General features: G+C 40.1%; 1 protein-coding gene across 1 annotated transcript in view; it reads left to right on the top strand.

Annotated features, from left to right (window-relative positions):
* Positions 1-25534, top strand: part of vps35l (VPS35 endosomal protein sorting factor like) — a 34171-nt gene that overhangs the window by 804 nt on the left and 7833 nt on the right. Inside the window, exons 2-22 of the mRNA XM_017433598.3 lie at positions 3459-3558; positions 6516-6698; positions 6800-6919; positions 7173-7197; positions 12063-12142; positions 13207-13335; positions 13415-13499; positions 13572-13628; positions 14274-14370; positions 16616-16663; positions 16745-16838; positions 16922-17122; positions 17227-17273; positions 19391-19502; positions 22840-22956; positions 23049-23102; positions 23171-23251; positions 23333-23395; positions 23487-23572; positions 23659-23739; positions 24965-25028. Coding sequence (XP_017289087.1) covers positions 3459-3558; positions 6516-6698; positions 6800-6919; positions 7173-7197; positions 12063-12142; positions 13207-13335; positions 13415-13499; positions 13572-13628; positions 14274-14370; positions 16616-16663; positions 16745-16838; positions 16922-17122; positions 17227-17273; positions 19391-19502; positions 22840-22956; positions 23049-23102; positions 23171-23251; positions 23333-23395; positions 23487-23572; positions 23659-23739; positions 24965-25028 — 1924 coding nt within the window. The remainder of the gene's footprint in view (positions 1-3458; positions 3559-6515; positions 6699-6799; positions 6920-7172; positions 7198-12062; positions 12143-13206; positions 13336-13414; positions 13500-13571; positions 13629-14273; positions 14371-16615; positions 16664-16744; positions 16839-16921; positions 17123-17226; positions 17274-19390; positions 19503-22839; positions 22957-23048; positions 23103-23170; positions 23252-23332; positions 23396-23486; positions 23573-23658; positions 23740-24964; positions 25029-25534) is intronic.

The raw sequence follows: 25534 nt of genomic DNA, 5'->3' as shown, positions 1-25534 counted from the left end.
GAGTTGACTCCAAACTTGAATCTGTTGTAGAGGTACAGATATGTAATATGTATGTGTGCTGAGACTTCTGCACCTGTCTACAGGTATTTTGGCCGGGATACTTGGGGGTTTTTAGTTCCAGAAAAGCTGATTACATTGGTGTCGAACAACTATACAAAACCATCATCAATGGAGCTCTGATATCTCATTCACCATGGCATTCACAGAAAAAAAAAATTAAATACAAAGTTAAACTGAGTATACAGCAGCTGAATGGAGGCGGTGATGATGTCACATCTCAGCTAAACTCTTTAGATTGCCTCAGAGCCTTGATTCATGTAAGCTGTTATTACCAATAGTTTTATTTTTTTGTGTGTTAAATTGAGTCAAATAAATAAAGAAAACAAATGAGCCACATTCCTATTAAAAAAACAACAACAAAGAAAAAAAACAAGCTCATTAGCCTCGACATGTTGATTTGGAAAAAATACATTTTTACAGGAAGACATGTTAGTGTAAATGGGAATTCTCTAAAATGGTTTCAGAGTTCATCATTTTGATTTTCAGAAGTTGCTCAAATAAAACAAAAAAGGATGCTTGGTGATGACAAGTTTGATTCTAACACAATTTATTCTTCAAATAACACTTATAATTCTACATTTTACTTCCCTATCTGCCTCTGGCCAGATGATTTTTAGATGATGTTTTTGATATTTTATATCTGTAGACATAAAAGAACAATAACCACAAAATACTTATGAACATCACTTGGTTCTGATTGTGTTATAATGAATATGTATGACAGGAGAATGTTACTGAGTTAAATGAGTGAATTTCATGAAAAGTGATACTTTTCAAGCAAAAAAATGTATGTGAATGAGAGCAACTCTAATCTAAGTGGGAAATCACCTCCTGAAGTCAGACAATAAAAGTAATTTTGCTTTGATATGTGTCAGATTGATTCAAAACTAACAAGTCATGTTGGAGAGCTGCCAGGTAGACTTCACTGAGTCTTTATCGTAGTGATAGACTCTGAGTTTCATTTATCTTTCATTTCAGAACAAAAAATCTCATAATTTTTGCTAAACTTGGTTTCTCTGGATTACCCCTAAGGCTCAGAAGGCGACTTCAGAATAGTCCATTGTTTTGTTCTGAGCCATTCTTGGTGTTTTCAGCTGTGTGTTTTGGGTCCTCCAACAGGATGACCAATGACCTGGAACTGGGACTAAGTTTTCTGGCTCTGAGCAGCACATTTGGCTTCAGAATGTCTTGATAGTCTTGAGATTTCATTGGACCCTGAACAGATTCAAGACACCCTGTGTCAGATGCAGCAAAGCAGAATATAACTGAGCCTCCTCCATGGTTCACTGTAGGTAAAGGTTTTCTTTGTTCATACGTTTCATTTTTGACTTTGGAAACACAGAGCTGATGGAACTTGTTGCCAAAAAGCTCCAGTTTTGTCTCATCTGTCCGAAGGACATTTTCCCTGAAACTTTGTGGCATATCAAAATGTATTTCGTCAAATTCTAGTTTGGCTTTGTAATGGTTTTGTGGCCTCAGTTGTCTTCCATTCAGTCCACTTTGGCTTGTATATCGACTGAGGACGTGATCTGACACAGATGAACCATGAAATAGGAGTCCACCTCTAATTTCTTTGGAAGTTGCTCTGGGCTCTTTGGTTGTCATTTGTGTTGGCCATCTCTTCAATTTGTTATCAGTTTTTGTCTTGTGTCCACGTCCAGGCAGGTTGTCTCCAGTCCTGTATACCTCAAACATCTGAATAATCTAAGCAGCTGTAGTCACAGGAACATCAGGCTGGAGATAGTTTTATAGTCCTTTAGCTTTAACATGACATCAATAATATTCTTTCTTAGCTCCTGAGACAACTTGGTCCTTAGCTTTTTGTGGTCCGTTTTGTGTGGTACATGATACCAAACAGCCCTGACTCAGTCAGAAAACTTTTCACCCTTTAAATAGGCAGACTGACTGAGTGTAGGACGTTAAAAGGACTCTTCAAGTTGTAAAGGTTGCAGATCCCTTATTCTAGAGTTTAAAGCTGAACTGAAAAGTGTTTTTCAAAATAAAATAATTATACAATTTTTTTATTTTTCTTATACTGAACATTGAATAAACCACTGGGATGTTTTTGACTTTTTTCCTGACACCCTGATGTGTGACGTCAACTGAGTCGCTTAGAATGAGATTCACAGCATTCAGTCATTCATCAGTGAGTGGATGAATACCGGTACAACATGGTTCAGTTCATTGGAATTATTGTTCGGACTGACCAGAAAATACCATTACTTAAATTTTTTGGCTTCCTGAAAGATAGAAACCTTCCTCAGATTTGGATCCATAAGCTCCGAAGTGGGAATTACTATCAGAACTCTGGTTCGGATCACTTCAAAGGGAAGCACCGCTCTGACCCTCGTTAATGCGGTGGACTGGCTTCACGTCAAAAGACACAGGACCTTTTGCCAGCAGCAATCCTAACTATTTTTAATTTTAAAAGAAAGGCAAATGGAGCGGAGAACTTTGCTACAGAGAAGGAGACGAGAAACAGGAAGTTTTACTTCAAACATGAAGTTGTGAATGTGCGCTATCATTAAAAGGTATGAGCTGCTGACAGCCTGAGATCAGTTTGGGATTCAGAGCAGTTTGTTATTGATGACAAAATAGAAACAACCCATGTGTGATTAAACTAATGTCATAGTCTGAAACTTGTTGATTAGTTTACTCTGGTGTGAGAGTTTATAACGCTACTCTGAAGTGAGCTCATGTTGTTTGCAAGTTAGCATCAGGATAGCTTAGAGTTAGCAACGTTAGCTCTCTCCTGCCGTCCTTGTTGATTTGCAATGTTATGTGCTAATGTTATGACAGTGGTCTGGGGATAATCAGTTCTCATCCTTCCACGTTCCCATCTCAATCATTATGCGTGTTGTTTTATCAGCCATGACGGACCTCGTGATCATCAGTATCCAAATCTGAAGAGTTTTCATCTGATTGCAGAGATCCAGCTGTTGGTTCAGGTTCATGCTGGTATGGTTGTATATCCATTACTCAAGTGAAGCCTTCCGGCATTTCATTGTATTTAAAAAAGGCTTCTTCTTCCATTTCCTCTAGTAAACACCCTGACAGTAGTGCGTTCTTGGCCGGCTGGGGCACAGCGCACGTCATTAATCCAGCATGGCAACTCCACCCCACCAATCACCCACTTCGGAAATTATTGACTTAAACGCTAAAAACAGTTTATTTAACTTTTCGGTCAGAAAAATTGGTCCCTGGAATGTTGTGCGGATGTGCTTGACTAAATAAAATTTCTGAAATGTCAATTTTTTGAGGTTTGATTTCAGTTCAGCCTTTAAGTGAGCTCATATATTCTAATACAGACTGTTCTGATGAATTGTTGTTGTTGCGACTGACTGAATAACATGTTTTCTGAATCAGCTCCGTCTCCTGTCTGTCTGTTGTGTAAGCAGGCATTCCTGTGAGCGTAACTATGATGCAGAACTCCAGAGGTGTCGTCCTGTGGCCATGCCGGTGGAATTTGGAGAATACCATCCCCTCAAACCCCTCATGGTATCTCTATCTTCCTTGTGTTCAACTGCACTCAATCAGCATTTTATCTAAATTTTGCAACAATTAGAATTGCATCACTTAATTCTGTAAATGTTGAGTCACTATTCACACCATTGGTTTCCTGTTTTTGTAAAAAAAAAAACTGTTTGCTTGTTTAAGCAATCAAACAAACTACTTATGCATACTTTGTGCTATTTTATTTGTGAATTTGGCCAATTTTGTTAGTCATCAAATAAAAGAACAGGTTAAAAACAGAAACAACTGGTCTTCTATTCTGTAGCTAAAGATGTTTCACTTCCCGTCTGAGGAGCTTACTAAATTTGAATTGAGAAAACTCCTCGGATGAGAAGCGAAACGTCTTCAGCTACAGAATAGAAGTCCAGTTGTTTCTGTTTTTAACCTTCTTTTGGATTTACCGTATCCTGGATGACTGATAATCTACACCTTTAGTCATCAAATTTATTGACAACCCAGGGTTCAGTCTAGGAAGCGGTTGTAGTCTTGCATACCTCTCTGGTGCTTCTCCTCTGTTATCCACCCATACCCCCAGTGAGCCATTGTCAGCTTGCCCACGGCCCAAATTAAGTAAACAAAAAATAAGCTCAAGAAAAGTTTATCATAAAAGTCTTGTTTAAAAAAACACAGTTACTGTACCGGAAAAGAAAAACAAAACCATTAAATGTGGCTTATTTGTCTCTCTTATCTAAGTGCTGTGATAACTGATCATTATTTATGTTGTCTCATTCTGTTGTTCTCTTGGGTGACTTCAATGCCAATATGGGCAATGACAGAGTTATTTGGAAGGGGGGGATTGGGAGAAACTGCTTCCCAGATCTGTACCTGAGCTGTATTCTGTGATTGGACTTATTTTTTGGGAATTCACTGTCGATAACAATCACCATGTTTGAGCATAGGGTGGCCCATAGGTGTACTTGGTACCAGGCCACCTTTGGCCAAAGGTCGATGATTGATTTTGTAATCATATCAGCAGACCTGTGACCCTATGTCTTGAACACTCAGCTAAAAAGTGGGACAAAGCTGTCAAATGATAATCATCTGGGGTCTATTTTATAAAACTGGTGTACGCACAAAACGGGGCCTGAAACTTGCGTATCTCACTTTCCATGCAAAGTTTCTTATCTATAAAAACACAAACTTGACGGAAAAATGTGCGGTCTCCTACACAAACTCTGAGCCATGCGTACCATATAGGCTTATTATGGAGACGGGAAACTGGCGACACAGATAGTGAAGTGGGGAATTGATGCCCCACTGCATCATGATTCCTTTAATTTCACTCCATAATCAAACTTTAATCTTAGATTGACCTTATCATAAGCTTTCAAAACAGCAGCATTATTTATGCTTCTGCTGGTGAGCCATAAGGACCTTTCAAATAAAAAAGGCCTTCAAACCAACTTTGATCTGAAATAAAAGTTCATGCAACATTTCAAAGTTTTCTCCCCATCATCTTCCTCTCCCTAAATGATCACCAGGGTGACGTGTACCACAGATTAACACATGAGGGGACAGTTGCTGCCCCCTATAAGAGCTGAAGACTGTTAAAACCTGGCCTAAAGGAGCCCTAATTCAGCTGCAGCACTGTTTTAAGAGCACAGACTAGGCTTTTTTTTTTTGACAATTTGGAGTTACATGAGCGTACAGACAACATAATATTCTACATAAAATATTGCACAGACTCACTGTAAACAAAAGGGACTTGATAAAGCACTATACAAGTGCAGGCTTTACCATTTCTAAGTGACATCTTCAACACATCCCTGGCACTGGCTGTGGTCCCAGCATGCCTGAAGGCAGCCGCTATCATTCCATTGCCAAAGAGTTTCACTATCCTGAGCCTCAATGACTCCAGACCTGTGGCTTTAACATCTGTGGTCATGAAGTGCTTTGAAAGGCTCGTTCTCAAGCACTTCATATTCTGTCTTCCCTAGAACTTTGACTCTCATTAGTTTGCCTGCAGGGCAATCTGGTCCATAGAAGATGTCATTTCCACAGCTCTTCATTTAGTCCTGAACCATCTTAAGCTATCAGGGACCTATGTTATAATGCTGTTTGTAGATTACAGCTCAGCTTTTTACACAATTATCCCTGACATCCTGGTTCAGAAGCTGTCAGGTCTAGCCTTCCCTTTAGTCATCTGCTCCTGGATCAAAGACTTCCTGACTGATTTGTTGCAGGTCTCCTCAGGGCTATATGCTTACCCCCTCTCCTATGTGCCCTTGACATATACAACTGTGCTTCCATCCAGCCCTTGAAGTCCATCATCAAGTTTGCTGATGACAGACACTACGATGGTAGGCCTGATCAAGGGGGATGAGTCAGCCTACAGAGAGGAGATACAGGAGCTAGTAGAGTGATGTATCAGAAACAACCTGGAACTAAACACTACCAAGTCCAAGGAGACAATTAAATTAATAAATGCATTATAATAGTTTTTGACTTCAGTAAGCAGATAGTGGACCACACTCCTCTGATCATAAAAAGGTCTCATGTGAAGAGAGCGATTTCCTTCAAGTTTCTGGGGACCTACAGTATATCTTAGACGACCTCACCTGCTCAGCCAACACACCAGCACTGGTCAGAAAGGCCCAGCAGAAACTCCACTTCCTGTGGCTGCTGCATAGGAATTATCTAGAGGAGAAACTACTGGTGTCCTTTTACTGTTCCACCACAGAGTCCATGCTGACATACTGTATGACTGAGTGGTTTGCTGCCTGCTCTGCTCCAGAAAGGAGGGCTTTCCTTTTCTAGCAACCATTTTTGCTACTTTTGGCTTTTAGTTAACTTTTTGCTACATTTAGGGTTTAGCTAGTGTTCTGTTTCTCTTAGCTTTACTAATTCACTTTCAGTTTCTTCAGTACTTATCATTTAAATTGTACTTTCACAGAAAAGGTGACTTTTGTACTTGAGCTTTAAGCTTTGCATTTTCCCTCAAGGTCACAGAAACAAAGACCCGACGTGGAACTCGTAAAGGCAGCACCTCCTCCTCTTCATCCTCCTCTTCTTCAGCTCCCCCGGACCCTCTCAGTTCCATGCTGGATGGGACCGACCCCCTGTCCATGTTTGCTTCAGCCTCAGCTACAGAGACTTCAGCCATGTCCCACATCAGCTCCACAGGGGTCAGTTAAACCTGCAGCTGTTTGATTCAGGAGCTTCTGTATCTGAAGGACAGGGGGCATTTTCTTTACACTCGTAATGAAAAGTAATCTTGTGCTTCCAGGACCTTGGCAGGAAGAAAAGAGAGAAGCAGGAAGAGGTGGTGGGATCAGATTTTGAGCTGTGGTCCTCAAAGCGAGGAGAAATCCTGGCCAGGTTTACCACGACTGAAAAACTCTCCATTGTGAGTTCATTTTAACTGTTCTCTCAGCAGAGTCCCTGCAGTGCTCTCAAGATGAATTGAAGATCCTCTCTAAGAAGTTTTCATTAACATAGAAAACCAACTCAGTTCCTAACACATAATCAAAGCATCTAAAGAACAATGAAAATGAACAGATCAGTTTTTAAATGTGCATGTCAATGTTTCTGCTTGAATCAAAACTTGCTATCATTTGTGTCCTGACAGTCAAAAATGATAAAAACCTTTCTCTTTTCAGAATCTTTTTATGGGCTCTGACAAAGGTAATACTTTTATTTCTCTTCATCATAACAAACTGATTCTATGTATTCATTATTTTACCAAATATAAGATTTTGGAAAACGTCCAAGACCCAACAGTTCAGATTTAGAAATGATAATTATTTTTAATGTAAGTAATTATTTGTGTCATTTTTAAAGCTTGGGGTTCTTAGAAGGTACAAAGAGGTTGTGGACTGGAAGACACAAACTGGGTCAGGAGGTTGGTTGGTAAATACTGCTCCCCCAAAACCACTACCTTTATCTACCTCAGCGCACGAGGGTGCGCGCGCCAACAGTGACACAATCGCGCTGTCCCCGCCCCTGCGCAAAGGTCTCGCGCAGTGTCGTGTCGTGCACCTTTTGTAACTTGGTGTGGATCGCGCGCGCCACGCTCCGTACAAAATGGACGGTTTTGGTGCTCTAGCGGAGCTGGTTCGCCTGTATCAGCATTTATATGATCCCTCTCTGAGAGATCCCAAAGATAATCAAACGGTTTAAAACTCCCGGAAGGAGATTACTGCTGCAGCCGATAAAAAGGAGTGTTTACAGACCACAGAGGGAAGAAATGTTGGTCCTATGAATCACAAGTAAAGCAAATAAATCAATGAAAATCAAACTGAATGCTTTAAGTTTAAACATCCTCTCTGTATCACAGCCAGAAACACAACAGCTCTTCCTCCTGAATACGTGCAGCCATATTAGATGTGACAACCATCTGCTCTCTTTGTTACCGTATTTCCACTGGTTACGTAGCGTACTGCCCCCTGTCTTTTTGGAGAAAACTGCTCCAACATAAGTGCAGAGTATAAACGCCCCCACCTCGCTCAGGACCGCGCTCTGTTCACGGAGCCCTGCGTGACTCTAATGAGCCCTGAGGCCGAGCCTCCTTCAGCTACCTGGAGTTAGCAGGTCGCTGGAGCCACAGTAATAAACATGGAACGAGCGGGTTTAACCAAAAATGGTTAGTTGAGCCGAAATTCAGCAGGTGGCTTTACAAGACTGAATACGGTAAGCATGTGTTGTACTTAGTGAAAATAAGGCAAATAATTTGTTTTGTTGTTACATGTAGTGATCCAACATGCAGCCTGTGCCACAAAAAGCACAGTACAGTACAGCATCTCTCTGTTTTTCAGAGTTTTCTGTTGTTATTCATTGGCCTGGAAGTGAGACGTGTGTTGGTGCTTTGTTTGCACTTTTTCATTTATGTTAATTTAATTTGTAAATGTGACTTAAATTAGAATTCGGGTTTAGCCTCTTTTCTGGGGTAAACCCTGGGTATACTAAATCAACCTAAAATTATATTCAGTTTTAAAATAAAAATTGATCTATAAAAGGCTTAATTATCAGTTTTCTTAGAAAAGTAATAGTTTTGTTTTCTACAATTTTAAGTAGTAATGCAAATAAAAACAAAGCTCTCTGGTCTCAGGCAACAAAAGAAATTGTAAATAGTCCACACCTAAATAAAGCTTTTCTTCTAGCCTCTCCAAGTTTTGCAAAGTACCTTACAATGGGTTCTCAGACATTTTATTCAAAAGTCCAAATCTTAATTCTAGATAATGTCAAAGGTCTGGAACAACTAGTGATAAGCAAATCCCTATAAATAAAGCTTAATGTGTGCTGTAGTTTCATAATAAGTTTTAAGTAAGTAAGTAAAGTTTATTTATTAAGCATCTTTCACAGATAAAACTATCACAAAGCGCTGTACAAAAAACCCCAATAAAATAACAATTAAAAACAAGTGCCAATAAAACGGCAAAATAAAACAATAAAAACACACAATGAAAATTAAACATTCAAGAGAAAGCCTGTTTAAACTAGAAAGTTTTAAGTGCTTTTTAAAAGTGTTCACAGAGTCAACTAAACGTAGCTAGTAGCATCTAAACTAAGACTGTTCCACAGCCGTGGTGCCGCGGACTGAAAGGCTCGGTCCCCCGTTGTCTTCAGTCTGGTGCATGGAACAACTAAAAGATTCGAAGTCTCTGAGCAAAGACAGCGAACAGCAGTATACACTCCTGATCAAAATCTTAAGACCAGTCAAAAATTGCAATAATTTGAATTTTGCACTATTGGATCTTAAGAAGGTTCTAAGTAGAGCTTCACAATGTTAAAGGAAAAAATCAGTGCAAGAGACAAGAACTTTTGAGCGGGGAATTTTCTGCAAACTGCATTTACACTCAAACATGATTTTTTCAGCTGATCAAACGGGACGATCCTCTACCCAAATTAAGGCCATTACTGCTGACTGCAGCCCAATAACCATCAGACGGCATCTGGGAGAGAAGGGCTTCAGAAACAAATAACGTCTTCAAAGGCCACGTCTTCTTCAACGCCACAAAATTGCCCGTTTGGACTTTGCAAGGGTGCACCAAACATGGGACATTGAAAGATGGAAGAAAGTTCCCACTAGCCTCCTGGAAACACTGGCATCAAGCATGCCTAAACGATTGTTTGAAGTCATCAACAAGAATGGTGGAGCTACTCATTACTGAGTCCTTTTTTCTGACACTTTGATTTCTGTTTTGGGGGGTTTTTGAGCTTTGGTCTTAAACTTTTGATCAGCTGAAAAAATCATGTTTGAGTGTAAATGCAGTTTGCAGAAAATTCCCTGCTCAAAAGTTTTTGTCTCTTATGCTGATTTCTTCTTTTAACTTTGTGAAGCTCTACTTAGAACCTTCTTAAGATCCAATAGTGCAAAATGCAAATTCTTGCAATTTTTTGACTGGTCTTCAGATTTTGATCAGGAATGTATTTTGTGAGAAAATTGCATACATAATCTGGTGCTTGACAGTTTAGCATTTTGTATGTTAGTGTAAGAATTTTAAAATAAATCCTAAAATCTACTGGTAGCCAATGTAAAGACTAGAAAATGGGGGTAATGTGAACCTGCTTCCTAGAATGTGTCAGTTGTCTTGCTGCAGCATTTTTTTATGGCTTAGAGGCATGAAAGAGATAAGTGATCCAAACCAGTAAATAGGGCGTTGCAATAATCTAAACACGATGACACAAATGCATGGGTTATTCTTTCCAGTTTCACAGTTTAGAAATGTTCCTTAAATGAAAGAAACGGGAACAAGATAAAGATTTTACATGGGAGTCAAAGCCAAGAGATAAATTGAATCTTACACCAAGACTTCAAACGCTGGACTTCGGAGTTGGGCAAAAATTAGCAAGAGCCTGACTGATTTCTTTACATAGTTTTGGAGGAGCTATATTCATGGTCCAGGGTTTCCCCCAGAGAAGAGGCTAATCCCGGTGGTATGTAGCCGTTCACCGGCCGATAGCCGACCGACCGTGATTTAGTAAAAAAATGATTAAAGTTGACAGGAAAGCTGAAAATATGGCTATTTATTATGTGATATTCTAAGATGTTTGTGTCAAATATTTACACAACTACAGTTTGACAAAAAAGCACTTTTGAAATACTTTTTTAAACAAAAATACAATTAAAATAAATACAAATTGTTTGCACCTAATACAAGTCCTAATTTAAGTCACATTTCCAAACAAATTAAGTTAACATAAATGAAAAAGTGCAAACAAAGCACCAACACATGTCTCACTTCCAGGCCAATGAATAACAACAGAGAACTCTGAAAAACAGACAGATGCTGTACTGTACTGTGCTTTTTGTGGCACAGGCTGCATGTTGGATCACTACATGGAACAACACAACAAAACGTATCTAATGCTGAATTTAATAGCATCATTTTACTGGTAAACAAGGATAATATTTTCACTAAGTACAAAACATATTTACATATAAACACTCCTTTTTATCGGTTGCAGCAGTAGTTTTGAGCCGTTTGATTATCTTTGTGATCTCTCACAGAGGGATCATATAAATGCTGATACAGGCGAACCAGCTCCGCCAGAGCACGAAATCATCCATTTTGAAAAGAGCGCGGCGCTTGGCCCACACGAAGTTACCAAAATTGGGAGGTGCACGACCACGGAGCGACACAGCGCCTGACCTTCGCGCAGGAGCGAGGACAGAGTCACTGTTGGCGCCCGCACCCTTGCGCGGTGATCAAAGCGTCAAGTTGATGCGGGTGGGGAAAAAAAAGTGCATAAAAAGTGACACATTCTACAATAAACAAGCGGAGCTTAGCCTGGTGACCCGCCAGGCTTATAATACACTGGGGGAAACCCTGTGGTGTCTGTCTTTTTGGTGTTTAAAACAAGGTAATTGCTGGAAAGCCAATCACTAATCTGAGATAAACAGTTGGCTGACTTGACCGCTCCAGATTCACAAATGTAATGCTGTGTTCAAGGCCAGTGGAAAGCTGGGAAATCTGAGCCTTATTAGATTTACTGGGTTATTGATAAGGCACATTTCTCAATTGGCATAGTAGCTCATAACCTGTATATTAAAACACTTACACTTGCGTTGACATTAATGGAGTCCAAAAATGTTAATTTTGTAGATTGTATGTTTCGAAATAAACCTACAGTGAGTAGGTCATTCTTCTTGTGTAAAATCTATCTAAAAATATATATTGTAAAATCCAAAGAGGCTGGGCCGCAAAGGCTGCTGGGTATCTTGGGACAAAAACGCATGGGCTTTTTCCTGGTTGTGTGTGAATATCAGTTGTTCAGTTCTTTTTCGTCTAACATTTATGTTCTGGTTTTTGTTATTGTTAACTGTAAAGTTGACACCATGAGTGAAATGTTGTACCGCGTATATGAAAGGGGGCAGCCAGGTGAGGTGTCACACACTGTCCAACATCTTTAGGAAACCTTTGCAACATCTGGTTAAGCAACTGAAAATATGTCCTTACACCTTTTGAGATCTAGTTATTATACCATCTTGTCCTCCCATTTGAGTAAATTATTCTGTTTTTTTTTGTCTGAATTGATGTCATCATCAGGAAAAGGTCCTAATCCAGGATCGTCAGCAGTTTCTGAGAAAGTTCGCACTCGGCTGGAGGAGCTGGATGACCTGGAGGAGGTAGGCTGGTCTGTTCACAGGTCTGAATTAGTGTTGCCTCATGTAGTTTTCACAATTCAGCTCTGTCTGACTTCTTCACTGAAAGTTTTATCCAGATCCTTTTTGGCCGCTCTCTTTGCTGCATTCTTAAGCTTTCAGTATCAGTTCTTTTTCCTTACATTTTTAATATTGTTTACAGAAAAAGCTGTTTTTCAGCGTTCCCACAGGTTTTTGAAAGTTTGTGAATTTAAAAATATAAGTTCAAGGCCTTGGAAAGTTTTTGAAAACAGCAAAAAAAAGATACCCGTCCTTGAAAGTCCTTGAATATTTTTGGGGGGTTTGAAATCTAACATGAATGACAACCTCTGTCAACGTGTCATTATTGTTTTTTTGTACAGCACTGCGTTTTTCCCATTCATTTACGTAGTCAATGTGTGCGTACCAGTGCGTGCATCGATGCATGCAGTCTTCTCACGGGTGAATCGGGGAATTGCCAGTCATGGTGAGGCAGACAGTCAGGGAGTCAGAGCATAAAGCCATGCCTGGAAAATGCAAATTTTAGGATCCGTGGCTTTTTAAAGAAAGCTGTGCTGTGTGGTTGTCCAAAGACTAAAAAAAAAGAACATTCTGCAAGGTGCAGAATCTGCTGCCAATCAATTAAAATGGAGAGCTCTGTGAAGCTGCATTGTCAAGCCATGCACTCCCACTTGGTGAGCATTTGAAGCTTGTATGAGGAACCATTTTGCAACACACATCCTGAAGAGCTTCAAGGCTTCAGAGCCTCATATCATCACTAGAGATATCCATGTATAGTAGATATGAATGTGGGGTATGCATTCAGTCCACTTTCTTTCATTGATTCTGACCCAACAACTTCTATCCCATTCAGTGTTTTTTTTGTTTTTTTTAATTTACATTGTCTTCCAATAATTTGGTTATAACCTATTTAGCTTTTGCAGGAGGTAACTGTCTATTCGCGTGGTCCTTGAGTTCGAAAAATTGGTCCTGGAAAGACCTTGAATTTGATGTGTGGGAACCTTGTTTTTAAGCAGGCTTCTTGTTTAGACCTGGTTGTTTGTGCTCAGGGTTCCCAGAGAGAGCTGCTGAACCTCTCCCAGCAGGATTACGCCAACCGCATCGAGGAGCTCAACCAGTCCCTGAAGGAGGCCTGGGCCTCTGATCAAAAGGTCAAGGCCCTGAAAATAGTCATCCAGGTAAATTCCAAAAGCTAGAAAAACTGATTGTGTTCTTTTCTTTAAGAGTATCAGCACTTATTTGCAATCCATGTTCCAGTGCTCCAAGCTTCTGTCCGACACCTCTGTGATCCAGTTCTACCCCAGCAAGTTCGTCCTCATCACTGACATCCTCGACACCTTTGGTGTGTTTCCTTTCCCTCTCATTCATCACCATAAAACAAAACAAGCCTTTCTAACATCTTTGTTGTTTGCAGGTCGTCTGGTATATGACAGAATTTGGACCATGTGTTCAGATCCGAGACCATTGCCAGGTAAGGACCCCCAGCTTGTTTTGTTATTTGTACTTGTGAACGTGCTCAAGCTTTTAAGGTGGCATCTTACTGTGACTAGTTGGTGAACAGCACTCACAACAGTCTTCAGGATGTCTTGTGAAGTTCTTGATGGTTCTCAGTTTCCTCACTTTAGCTGCAAAGGCTCGAGTCCTTGAGGTTTGAACATGTTCAAACATTTCCCAAAATAGTCAGTTGTTGCAGGCATCTGAAACTTGTCTCAGCAGTGCTAGGGCTGGATTTTGGCACTTCCTCTGACAGAAAGCCTCAAGGCAAATGTCCAGATCCAATAACTAGACTGATGAGACATAATATTTATTGAAAAACTGGGCCTTTATTTCTAAAGTGTGCTCCAGTAAATTAAATTATACAAAATGAACTGAGGTGAGTACTATATGGGCAAAGGCAGACAACAAAATAAAATGTACAAACTAGAATACAGTTTTCCAACCCATGCACAATAATAGGCCATGATTTTCATGGCTTGTTGGTAAATTTGAATATTTTATCACAATTTTCACACAGTTTTAAGTCGCCAACTACTCTTCAATAGTCGCCACCTTTAGCTTTGCAGCAGCTCATTATAACTTTGCTGATTTGTTTTTCTTTTTTTTCTATTTGTGTCAGAGTCCTTCACACTTGAAGATGTGAATGACACAGCGAAGGAGACATGCCTCAACTGGTTCTTTAAGATAGCCTCTATCAGAGAGCTGCTACCCAGACTGTATCCATCAGCAACATCCTACAACACAGACGAGCTTTATTTTACACAATCTTCTTTAAATTCAAGCTTATTTGCCTTTTAGGTACCCTTTGATTTGTTTTCGAAAACAAATTCACAATTCAGAAAAGGTTTCCTCACATAGAAACTTGTAGAATTAAAGGCCTAGCATTTCTTGAAGGAATGCATATCAACCACCAGTTTCATGCCAGTTTTAGACTAAGATAATCTTGTGGTATTTAGTTATTTTGATCAAACCATGAAAAAACTGGTATTTGCAGTCTTGTGATTTTGCCAAATCTAGAGTGATCTGTTATCACTTGGAGTATGTCTTGTGAAAGACTGTCAGCTACTACAACATAAATGTTTAGCTTAGTACAAATAAAATGCACTAAGTTATAGCTATTTATGTGCTGGGTAATATTGATTAGCTGTGCCATCCATCTTGAATGGGGTTAACTCAGAAGGTCAATCAATTGTAAACATACAGGTACTACTTATTTTTTGAATAATTTAATGTAATCTGTCTTGTGGTTCAGGAGATATTTTGCTAACCAACAAACAGGGCTGATTTCTACAGTTAATGGCAAGATTTTAAGCAAGTTCTGCATTGTTAAGCTCAAAATGTGTTGCGGACCATGTTCAGCTACTACCATTCCAAATTTTAGCTCAATATCTGTAGAATTGAGTAAGTAAGCTGTTTTGGGGGGTTGTTTGAGTGAAGTAATAGATTTTCTACTGCGGTTCAGCTGTTCACATACATGGCAACAGCACTCGCTTCCTCTGAAACCAACCGAATCTTTCTAAACCCAGGTTTCAGAGTGGCAATTTTCTGACACCTCTATTTGCATTTCAAAGGAAGCTGCAATGTGTGAAATCGCACATGCACACCTCTCTTAGCACATATGATAGTTCATCATTCCCTATAAGGCAACCTTGCCTGGCATGGAAACTACTGTACATTCAGTGAGCACAGCCATGTCCAAGTAAAGTTGTTTTTCTTGTTGATTCACCACAATAAACATTGACTTTAATCAGTTGTAGATGCACAGATGGGCATAAACATTATAACATTCTCAATATTGTTTCTCTCTTTATAGTTTCTTCCTTACATTTTTTTGCATTTAGACTACTTGTGTATACGTTTTGCTAGTTTAACAAGTTTTAGCTACAGTTTTGCCAAATTTAGCTTTTATTTAACCAAGCAAATCCCACTGAGATCACAGATATCTTTTTAAAGGGAGGCCCGAGCCTGAAAGCAGCCTTAAACATTCATGTTTACAATGAGAACATGCAAACTCCAGACAGACCCCAGGCCCAACCAGGACCTGCTTGCTGTGAAGTAACGGAGCTAATCATTAAAGGCTCCAGCATACTCCATAAGAAGTCATAAAGTCGGTTTGTGGGCACGTGGTTGTGAGATATTCATTTTTGCACACACCTTTCATAGGCCACGAGACACTCTGATTAAAACTCCCAGGAAGTTTCTTTCTGCCAGCTCCTCAAATCTCCTGTCCTTGTACAGATTTTTTTCTTCTCTTACCTCGACCAGACTTGTTTACTAAACCGACTGAAACAGTATATTCTGTTTGGCATTTGCACATATGACGGTGCACAATAATGAGCGAACAAAAGAACAAGTCCCGACGCTGCCCGGCCGAGGTGCACTTCCTTCCGGTCACCACAGCCATGAAGAGACACCTCCTGTGTCTCTGTGGTCTTTTTAAGTTCATAGGTTTATTAGTTGTAAAGACGGCTGTGTTTTATAACAGCCTCAGCTGCTTCTCAGCGGAGCAGTAGAAGCAAAATGACTTCATTAAAGCTCAATGGCTTTTCTGCATAAACACGCCCACAACAACCTCTGACCAATCATACAACACTTGGAACAAAGCCCTGTGTAAAAAAAGTTCGGCCAGGGCCTTGTGTCACAAAGGGGCATATGAAGCTGCTACACGAACAAAAATTATGCAAATTCTGACACGCAACCAAGTGACTGAGAGCCAACTTTGTGACTACTTATGGAGTATGGAAAGGCCTTAGGCCACCATGCTACTTTCAGCAAGGGTTTTGCTCATTTTAGCTAAAAGGTCTTCAAATTTCATCAGTCAGTCAACACTCAGCATTTACACTATTTTCACAAAGAAAGTAATTTCTCTAGTTTTTACAGTGCTTCTTTTGAAATTGCCAACTTGTTTAGCTGTATTGATGCTTTGTTACACAAATGTGACTCTTTAACATTTGGAAACAGATACGTTGAAGCTGCCATTCTTAAATGCAACCGTTTCTTAAACAGATCGTAAGTACCGACAGTTTTCTTTCCTGGCTGCTTCTTCAGGATATAAATTTGATCACATTTCATCTCTTTTTTTCTCCTCAGAGGAATTCAGGAGACCCTCCTTCGGCTGACAGCCATGATCAGAGGGGTTGGAGATCCTCTTGTTGCTGCTTATGCCAGAGCTTATCTCTGCAGGGTCAGCTCGGTTCTGCTTCTTTATTTTTTGGTTTTCACTCCTCTCTCCCTTTAGGCTGTAACTAATTTTATTTTGAAATCTAGGTGGGCATGGAGGTGGCCCCCCACCTGAAAGAGTGCCTGAACGAGAACTTTTTTGACCTGCTCACCACCTTCCGGCAGATCAGTGGTGAAAATGTCCAGAAGCAGCTAGTGGTGCAGAGGGTGGAGGTGCCAGAGTACGTGACCCTCTACTCTCCTGCCATCAACTGGATCCTGCAGTGCATTGCCTACAGAGCTGCAGAGGTTTTCACTGACACTGACACGGAAATATCAGCTAAAGTTCATCCTGACTAGGAACAAGCTCACTGATAATTCTGACTTTTCCTCCATCTGTGTTTCCACATTAGTCACTTCTCACAGAGATGATGGAGCGATGCAAGACGCTGGCAAATAAGTAAGTGGAAAAAAGTATGAGCTTTTTTCTACTTTTACTTTGTATTTCATTCATTGAGATTTCCCCACCTGAAGTTTTAGATTTAGCTTTTTTCTTTAATAGAAAATGAATCAGTTTGATGAAAAAATGTCCCAAATTAAAGCCATTATTTATCAAGATATAGAAGGTATGTCAAATTTATAGTTTTTGTCGTATTCTCCAGAATGTTCAGAAATCTTGTATACTTGTTTTACTTATAGGGCCTCTTACCAGATACTAACTCCTGAAACTTGGTGAAAAACCACAGGAAGCTGTGGTTCTGGTGGTCACAAATAGTGAAATGGCTACGACCCTGTTGTTTTTCATCATAACATGATCTTAGTCTAAAACTCTGGCATGAAAGGCAGTGGATTATATTCATTTCTTAAAGAAATTTAATTTATTTAATTAATCAAGAGTTGACACCATGACAGGCACCGACAACCTTGCTGCCACAGCTCCGGTCAGCCACCTCAATAATAAAGGCACGGAACATGGCCCACTCGAGCTTAATATCCCCCTTTTTCAAAGGAATGTGTTCAATGCTCTGCCAGAGGTGGGAGCTGAAGCTCTGTCACAAGGGGAACTCCCCCACCATCGGAGCCAACTCACCACCAGGTAGTGGTCAGTTGACAGCTCCGCCCCTCTCTTCACCCGAGTGTCCAAAACATGCAGCCGCAGATCAGATTAAACGACAACAAAGTCGATCATTGAACTGCGACCTAGGGTGTCCTGGTGCCAAGAGCACATATGGACACCCTTATGCTTGTACATGGTGTGCACCATCAACACTGTTTATGGTGAGGACCTCAACTTGGGACATCGTGGGTCCGTGGGCAGAATACTCTGAAGACCTCAATCCCACCAGCAAGTCTTTCAGTGAGGAAGCAGAGCCTTGGAACCTTGGGTCAGGCTCTCCAATCTCTGACCACCAAGGTGGTTAAGAAGCTCCTCGGTGGCAAGGCCCAGGGGGGGACAAGATTCGCCCAGAGTTCCTTAAGGCTCTGGATATTGTCGGGCTGTGGTGGTTGACATGACTGCAATATTGCATGTACATCTGGGGCAGTTCCCCTGGATTGGCAGACTGGGGTGGTGGTCCCCCCTATTTAAAAAAAAGGGACCACATAGTGTGTTCCAACTACACAGGAATCACACTCTTAAGCCTCCCTGGTAAGGTCTATTCAGGGGTTCTGGAGAGGAGGGTCTTTAGTATCATCACAGACTTTGAAGGAACAATCTGATACTGTGTAAGAAGCTAACATAAAGAATTTACCTAGACTGGTAAAAAACTTTTTTATGTTTGAGTTATTTTAGATGGCTAAAATTTGTTCTTTAGTCCCCTTCACACTGGACTATGACCCCATTATTCTCTTCACAGCCTTTTGGTTAAATGCAGCAAATATGGAGAACCTCCTTCAGAGTAAAAACAACCGCAATGCTGCTACCCTCATATTGCTCGCCTGTTTATTATAAATATGTAATTTTTTATGCACGTTTTTTCCACCTGCACCTCCAAAACCGCTACCTTTATCTACCTCACTTCCTCGGCCGGTGATTGGCCGGCAAACGGCCACCTACCCCCAGGCTTAGCCTCTTTTCTGGTGGAAACCTTGCAACTACACTGTGTTGTTTCCATGACCTTGTCAGAATCACAGTTGTAGCTGACGCAAGAGTGGCCAGTCCTGTTTTAAGTCCTAAAGCCCAAACCACAACCAACCCTCCAGGCACCCAGGACACCCCACCCCACCCCACATCATGGATATGATGTCATCATGCTCCACCCTGGACTTCGACATGCTGCCACTACAAAAAAATAAACCACCATGACCTCACTATAGAAGTTTTATTTATGCTCAAAACCCTCCATGTCCTATCATGGGCTGTGTTCTTAATACACAAATGAAGATCTCTCCAAGACCCTGAAAGGTCATTCAGGTTTGGGCTGTTTTGTACTTTGTAGCGGCGTCATCATCCAGTGTGAAGGGGGTCTTAATTAGCCATCTTTAAAAAGATTTTCTGTTGGCGGTTATATGGTATGTTTGGAATTTTTTTTTTTTTTTTTTATCAATTAGATGAATTGTTTTGCTGTTTTTGTCCAGTGCCATGCTCCTGAATTCAATCATGAGGGCATTCAGGCCAGAGTTTGTTGCAGCCAGAGCCACTGACTTCATCAGTATGATCAAAGACTGTGATGAGTCTGGTTTCCCAAAGGTCAGAGGTCATGATTTTATTTAATGCACGTTTTATTTCAGAGACTTTAATTTTTTTTATCTTTACTTCTGTCCCTGTAGGTCTAGTATTGAAATCGTTTAATATACCACCCCAGTTCAGAAAAGGTTAGGATGTTTTGTGAAATGTAAATGAAAACAGAATGCAATGATTTGCAAATCTTAGAAACCCTTCTTATATTCACAATGGAACATGGTAAACATGTCAAATATTTAAACTAAGAAAGTGTTATAATTTTTTTTGTAAAGAAATAAGTTGAATGGATTGTATTTGTATAGCACCTTTCTAGCCAACCAAGCCACTCAAAGCACTTTCCACGACAATCTGTGCTCTGATTTACCCATCCACACACACATTCCTACTGCGGTCCGCAACCTTTTTAGCTCCACAGACCTTTAAAGATGTGGCAGATAAATACAACAAAATAAAATGATACGACCGGCATGAAAACGGGGGTATTTTTTAAAACATAATAAACGTAAATCCAACATGTACTCGCAACTTTGTTAGCTGCGTCCTGGTATTGCATTATCAACATGAATAACACCCTCTCCTTCCCTAATGTTCTCTGGTCAACATTGCATTGTTTAAACATGCTCTTTAAAATAAGATACACCACAAATATAAAGTGCACAAAGAATACAACTCACCATAACGCTGAATCAGTGGGAGCTCTAACCACTGAGCCACAGCTGAACCTAGGGTCATTTTGACATGTTTCAAAATTGTTGGGACAGGGTCATGTTTACCACTGAAGCATCCCCTCTTAACAAGTCTATAAATGTCTAGGAGACCAGCTACTGGAGTTTTTTTTGGGGGGGACTGTGTCTCATTCTAGTCTGAGGCTAGTAGGATTCTATCTGTACAACAGTCCTGGGTCTGTGCTGGATATTTCATTTTAGGATGCTCCAAATGTGTTCAGTTGGTGAGAGATCTGGACTACAGGCAGGCCAGTTCAGCACCCAAACTCTTCTACAACCCCAATATCTTGATCAACTGAATACACTACAAAGACAAGATATTTAATGTTCAAATGGATAAACTTCATTGGGGGTTTTTTGTGTTGTTTTTTTTTTTTCAAAAATTCCCCCATTTTGAATTTGGTGCCTGCAACATGTTTCTAAAAAGCTGGGTCAGGGGCATGTCTACCACTGTGTTACATCACCTTTCCTTTTACCAACACTCAATAAGCATTTGGGAACTGAGGACACTAATTGTTGAAACTTTGTAGGTGAAATTCTTTCCCATTCTCGCTTGATGTGCAACTTCAATTGCTCAACAGTCCGGGGTCTCCGTTGTCGTGATACGTGCTTCATAATGTGCCACACATTTTCAATGGGAGACGGAACTGGACTTCAGGCAGGCTAATCTAGTACTCGCACTCTTTTACTACGAAGCCACGCTGTTGTAGCGCGCCCTGTCAGTCCTTTTCCTCTTTGGCCCGGAGGACACAGTGTCCATGATTTCCAAAAACGATTTGAAATGTGGACTCGTCAGACCACAGGACACTTTTCCACTTTGCGTCAGTCCATCTCGATGAGCTGGGGCCCAGAGAAGCTGGGGGTGTTTCTGGGTGGTGTTGGTATATGGCCTTCACTTTGCACGGTAGAGTTTTAACTTGCACTTGTAGATGTAGCGACGAACTGTGTTCACTGACAATGTTTGTCTAAAGTTTTCCTGAGCCCATGTGGTAATATCTGTTACAGAATGATGTTGTCTCTGTCATATGATGATGTCCATAAAACCCTTTTCACACTGAGGTAGACTGAGCCAGATTGCCATTGGAATACCAATTCTTTGTATATTCCTGTATATTTTAAGTGCATTCCAAACTTTCGGCCCCGTTCTTGTGGCTGGCTCAAATGTTTTGATCATGTGCAAAACTTTCAAGGTGCATTTGAAGTCTATAAATATCGAACAGCATTCGAAGTGTATTCTAACTGCGTTCTAAACATTCCAAACACATTTGAGGGAGAACTAAAATGGCAAGCCACTTTAAATCCTGGCAGAATGTCCCAAAAGTGACTCAAACAAGCCAGAATTCACCTTAAATGCATCTTGATTGCCTCCAGAATTTATTTCGATATTAAAGCAATCCAGCTCAAATGAATTCTGTCTAGGCCCTCAAATGAGCCCAGACATAATTCAGAACATCGCCAAATTGCATAATAATGCAGTCAGCTGCTGCTGGAGCTGATTGAGGAGTTGCCTTGTCAGCATCAATTTTTTTATTTTATACATCATGGCGCCAAGGAAAAAGGGAGCCAAAGTCAAGAACTGTGACCATGGATGGAGCACAAACGCTGCTGCCCAAGAAACCCCTGAAGAGCATGACTGTTGAAATACTATTTTGTTATTGAAAATGTTACATTCAGCAGCATTTTATACCCTAGTAGGAACACCCTTCTGGTGGCATTTTTGGTGAATTTGAGCTTTGAGCTGCATTCTGTTTGAATTCTTGAACATTCAAAGCATATTTATCAAAGTGTATTTGAGTATTTATATATCAGAGTATCTGAATGGCATTCTTACAAAGCTGTAAAGATTTTGGTAACTTCTGAAAATCCCATCAGAATGTGATGCAAGTCTTGAAAGTTCTTCATTTTGGCTGGTTCTGCTTGATTCCAAAAAGGTGGAATGGGGGCTTAACCAGACCTGTTCTTACGTAGTCACCCCCATGGGCTCAAAGATCACTGCCACCCAGTACTGATTCTCAGCCTTGTCTTTTTCTCAGAGATTTCTCCAGATTCTTGAAATCTTTCTATGATATTAGGAACTGTAGATGATGGAATATTCAAAGTTTTCCCAATTATTTGTTGAGGAATATTATTCTGAAATTGTTCCACTATTTTTAGAGCCATTTATTTGCTGACTGGTTTACATCTGAGAGATTCAGAAGTAAAGAAATGCCCTTTTTTTATCCCGTCCTCTTACTGACCTGTTGACCTACTTTTCCAGACTTTTGTTGCCTCTGTCCGAACTCTTTTGAGATGTGTTGCTGTCATCTAATTCAAAATGATCTTGTTTTTTTTTTTTTCTAAAAAAAAAAAAAGGTACAATTTCTCAGTTTAAACATTTGACATGTTTACTGTGTTTCATTATGAATAAAATATGGGTTTATGAGATTTGTAAATCATTGCATTTTGTTTTATGTACAATTTACACAACATCCCAACTTTTTCAGAATTGGGGTTATCACAGAGGGGAAAAAAACAAACAAAAAAAACAACATTTAAAGCAGAAGAACTCAGAAAGGGCTATTTTATTTTATTATTTTTATTCTTCCAAGTTATCATCCATAAAATTGTTTCCTTGGCAGCATTTACTGTTTGGATCTCTGGGTCGCAGCCTGGCCTGTGCAGATCCTCCAGAGGCCGAGAGGCTGACCATCCTGAATGAAGCCTGGAAGGTCACCACTAAAGTTCGCAGTTCTCAGGTCTGTAGCATTTACTCTGGCTTTCACAAACAAAGAAAATAAAACCTGTTAATTTCAGATCATCACTCATGAACTCTGACGCTGGTTTTTAGGATTACATCAACTGTGCTGAGATTTGGGTGGAGTTCACCTGCCGACACTTCACAGTGAGTTTAAAACACTTGTTCTCCATTGAAATTGGCTTATTTTTTGAAACTTGTTTTATCCATGACAGAAAAGGGAAGTGAACACCGTTCTGTCTGACATCATCAAACACATGACTCCAGATCGAGCGTTCGAGGAAGCCTACCCTCAGGTTGGAGGAGAACTCACCCTGATTGGATCCTTGCTCCTCAGTCTGTCTTCTCTGTAGTGAATCTGTTTGTTCTGTGTGCAGCTGCAGTCAGTGATCAGAAAGATTCTTACCCACTTCCATGACTTCTCTGTCCTCTTCTCCATGGTGAGCCGTTTAAAACACATGAGGGAACTGTGGACTTGTTATGTCATCATGCCTCAGTTTCACGAGTTTCTCACTTGTCTCTGTTCCTCAGGAGCGTTTCCTGCCGTTCCTCGACATGTTCCAGAAGGACAGCGTGAGGGTGGAGGTCTGCAAATCCATCATGGAGGTCTTCATCAAGTAAGACAAGTTAATAGAGATTGTGGAACTTTTTTGGGTTTAGTAAAATTCGTTTGATATTCTTCATTCTGTCTTGTTTCCTTCAGACATCAGGTGGAGGTCACCAGAGACCCCGTCATCCTCAACGCCATGCTGCACATCTGCAAAACCATGCACGACTCAGTAAAGTAAGGTGTTTGTTGCTTCTTGTTTTTGTTTTAGTTCTGTTATTAGAGGAATGTGTATTTAACTGTCAGCTGGTCTTTTAATCTACACTCAGGCCCTGTTTACATGTGAACAATCTCCCGGAAACATAACAGATTTTCTGTAATGATGTGCTCATTAAATCTGCTGTAGTTTCTATGCCAGGTCACTAGCTGGTGCTGTGATTTTTGTAATTCACTTCAGTCTCCATCATGAAAGGAGTTGCATTCAAAATGGTGAATACGTACGTTTGTTTGGACAGACAGTGGGGTTGAGCTGCTGCTATTTGAGAAGTGTGCTGTAAAAAAACTAGTGATGGCAGAAATGGAATCTTTGAGTGATCAAATCATTTGGAACAAGGACTCAAGGATTTTTTTATTGTGATACCAGCTCGCATTTGCATGCTAGTGGTATGAAATTACATTTCAGTACAGGCCGTCCAAAGAACAAACAAATAACATTGAACCTAAGACATGGGTACAGGATGCCTGAGGCTGCAGTCACAGGAGGTGCTGCCCTTCCTATAGCTAAGAAAAAATATATAAAAGAGAACACGAGGAAAGAGGAGGGAAAAAAAGTGATATCTCACACTGTGTCTGGAACAGGACAATGTTAGATTGCAAAAAGCCCTCAGCACAAAAAAGAAGCAACTTACAGACAACATCATACATCCCAATGCAAAAAAAGATTCGATGTTGTGAGACGTTCAGAAGGTTCCGAAGGTAGTTTTATTTTTTATTTTTTGACTAAATTCTTGCAGAATTGTATATCGTATGGTTACTTCTGGAAGGATATTCCAGATGCTGTTTTGTTTTATTGGTGCATATATAACACGCTCATGAATCATGATGATTCCCGTTTTGATAATGGCAGCGATTGTCAATTGAGTCACACCATCATGTGACGAGTGCTTCTTCTATTTTTAACTCTAGATTGCCACAATAAATAAATAAAACATTTTTATTGAAAAACAGTGAGACAGTGAGTAGCACAACCAACACTCTGCTGTCTGCTTGTGCAGTCATCCATAGTGCACATGTGCAATTTCACACCGACGCCGAGCATATCCAAAAAACTTTCACTTTAAAAAGGTTTTGGTTTCAGAGAATCCAGTCGCTGTTGTTGTGCACATGAATGGCTGAACAGTAACAGAAATGTCACAGTTTCAGCATTGTGCACACAGGGCCTCATCTGTTTTTTGTCCCACAGCGCTCTGACTCTTGAGGATGAGAAAAGATCTTTGTCTCGGCTGATCATCGGCTTCATTCGCATGGTAAGACCCCTCGTTTTTATCTTAGCTTCACTGGATGAAACTGAAAATTTTTTTTTTTTTCTTTTTCTACAATGTGTTCGGCAAAAATAACTGGAACAAAAATAAATTATTGGTTTGGTTTTAGGAAGCTATTTCTATCTCTGTTTATATATATTAGTGCTGGGCGATATGGAAAAAATCCTATATCACGATATACCCCAATTACGTACGTTGTCAGTTATTCTCTGAAAAATATGAAAAAAATAATCTAATTTCTTACCTTTTTCAAGCTTTATTTTGAAGTGCCATTTAACTGAACTTTCACAAATAAGATCTGCTGCATTTTAGTGCAGCAATATATATGTACCTGTTAGACGTAACAGTATCAAATGACAACAGACTCCATTATCTTCGGCCGGCTATAGTTTCACTTTTCACAACTTTGCCCGGCTCTTTTACAACTTGTTTGACCTTGCACTTTTTGGATTGTTAAATATTCTTTTTCGTGTTTCTTCTTTAAGTGATAG

This window comes from Kryptolebias marmoratus, linkage group LG2 (assembly GCF_001649575.2).
Source record: "Kryptolebias marmoratus isolate JLee-2015 linkage group LG2, ASM164957v2, whole genome shotgun sequence".
Lineage (NCBI taxonomy): Eukaryota > Metazoa > Chordata > Actinopteri > Cyprinodontiformes > Rivulidae > Kryptolebias > Kryptolebias marmoratus.
This window is presented reverse-complemented; position numbering and strand designations above follow the sequence as displayed.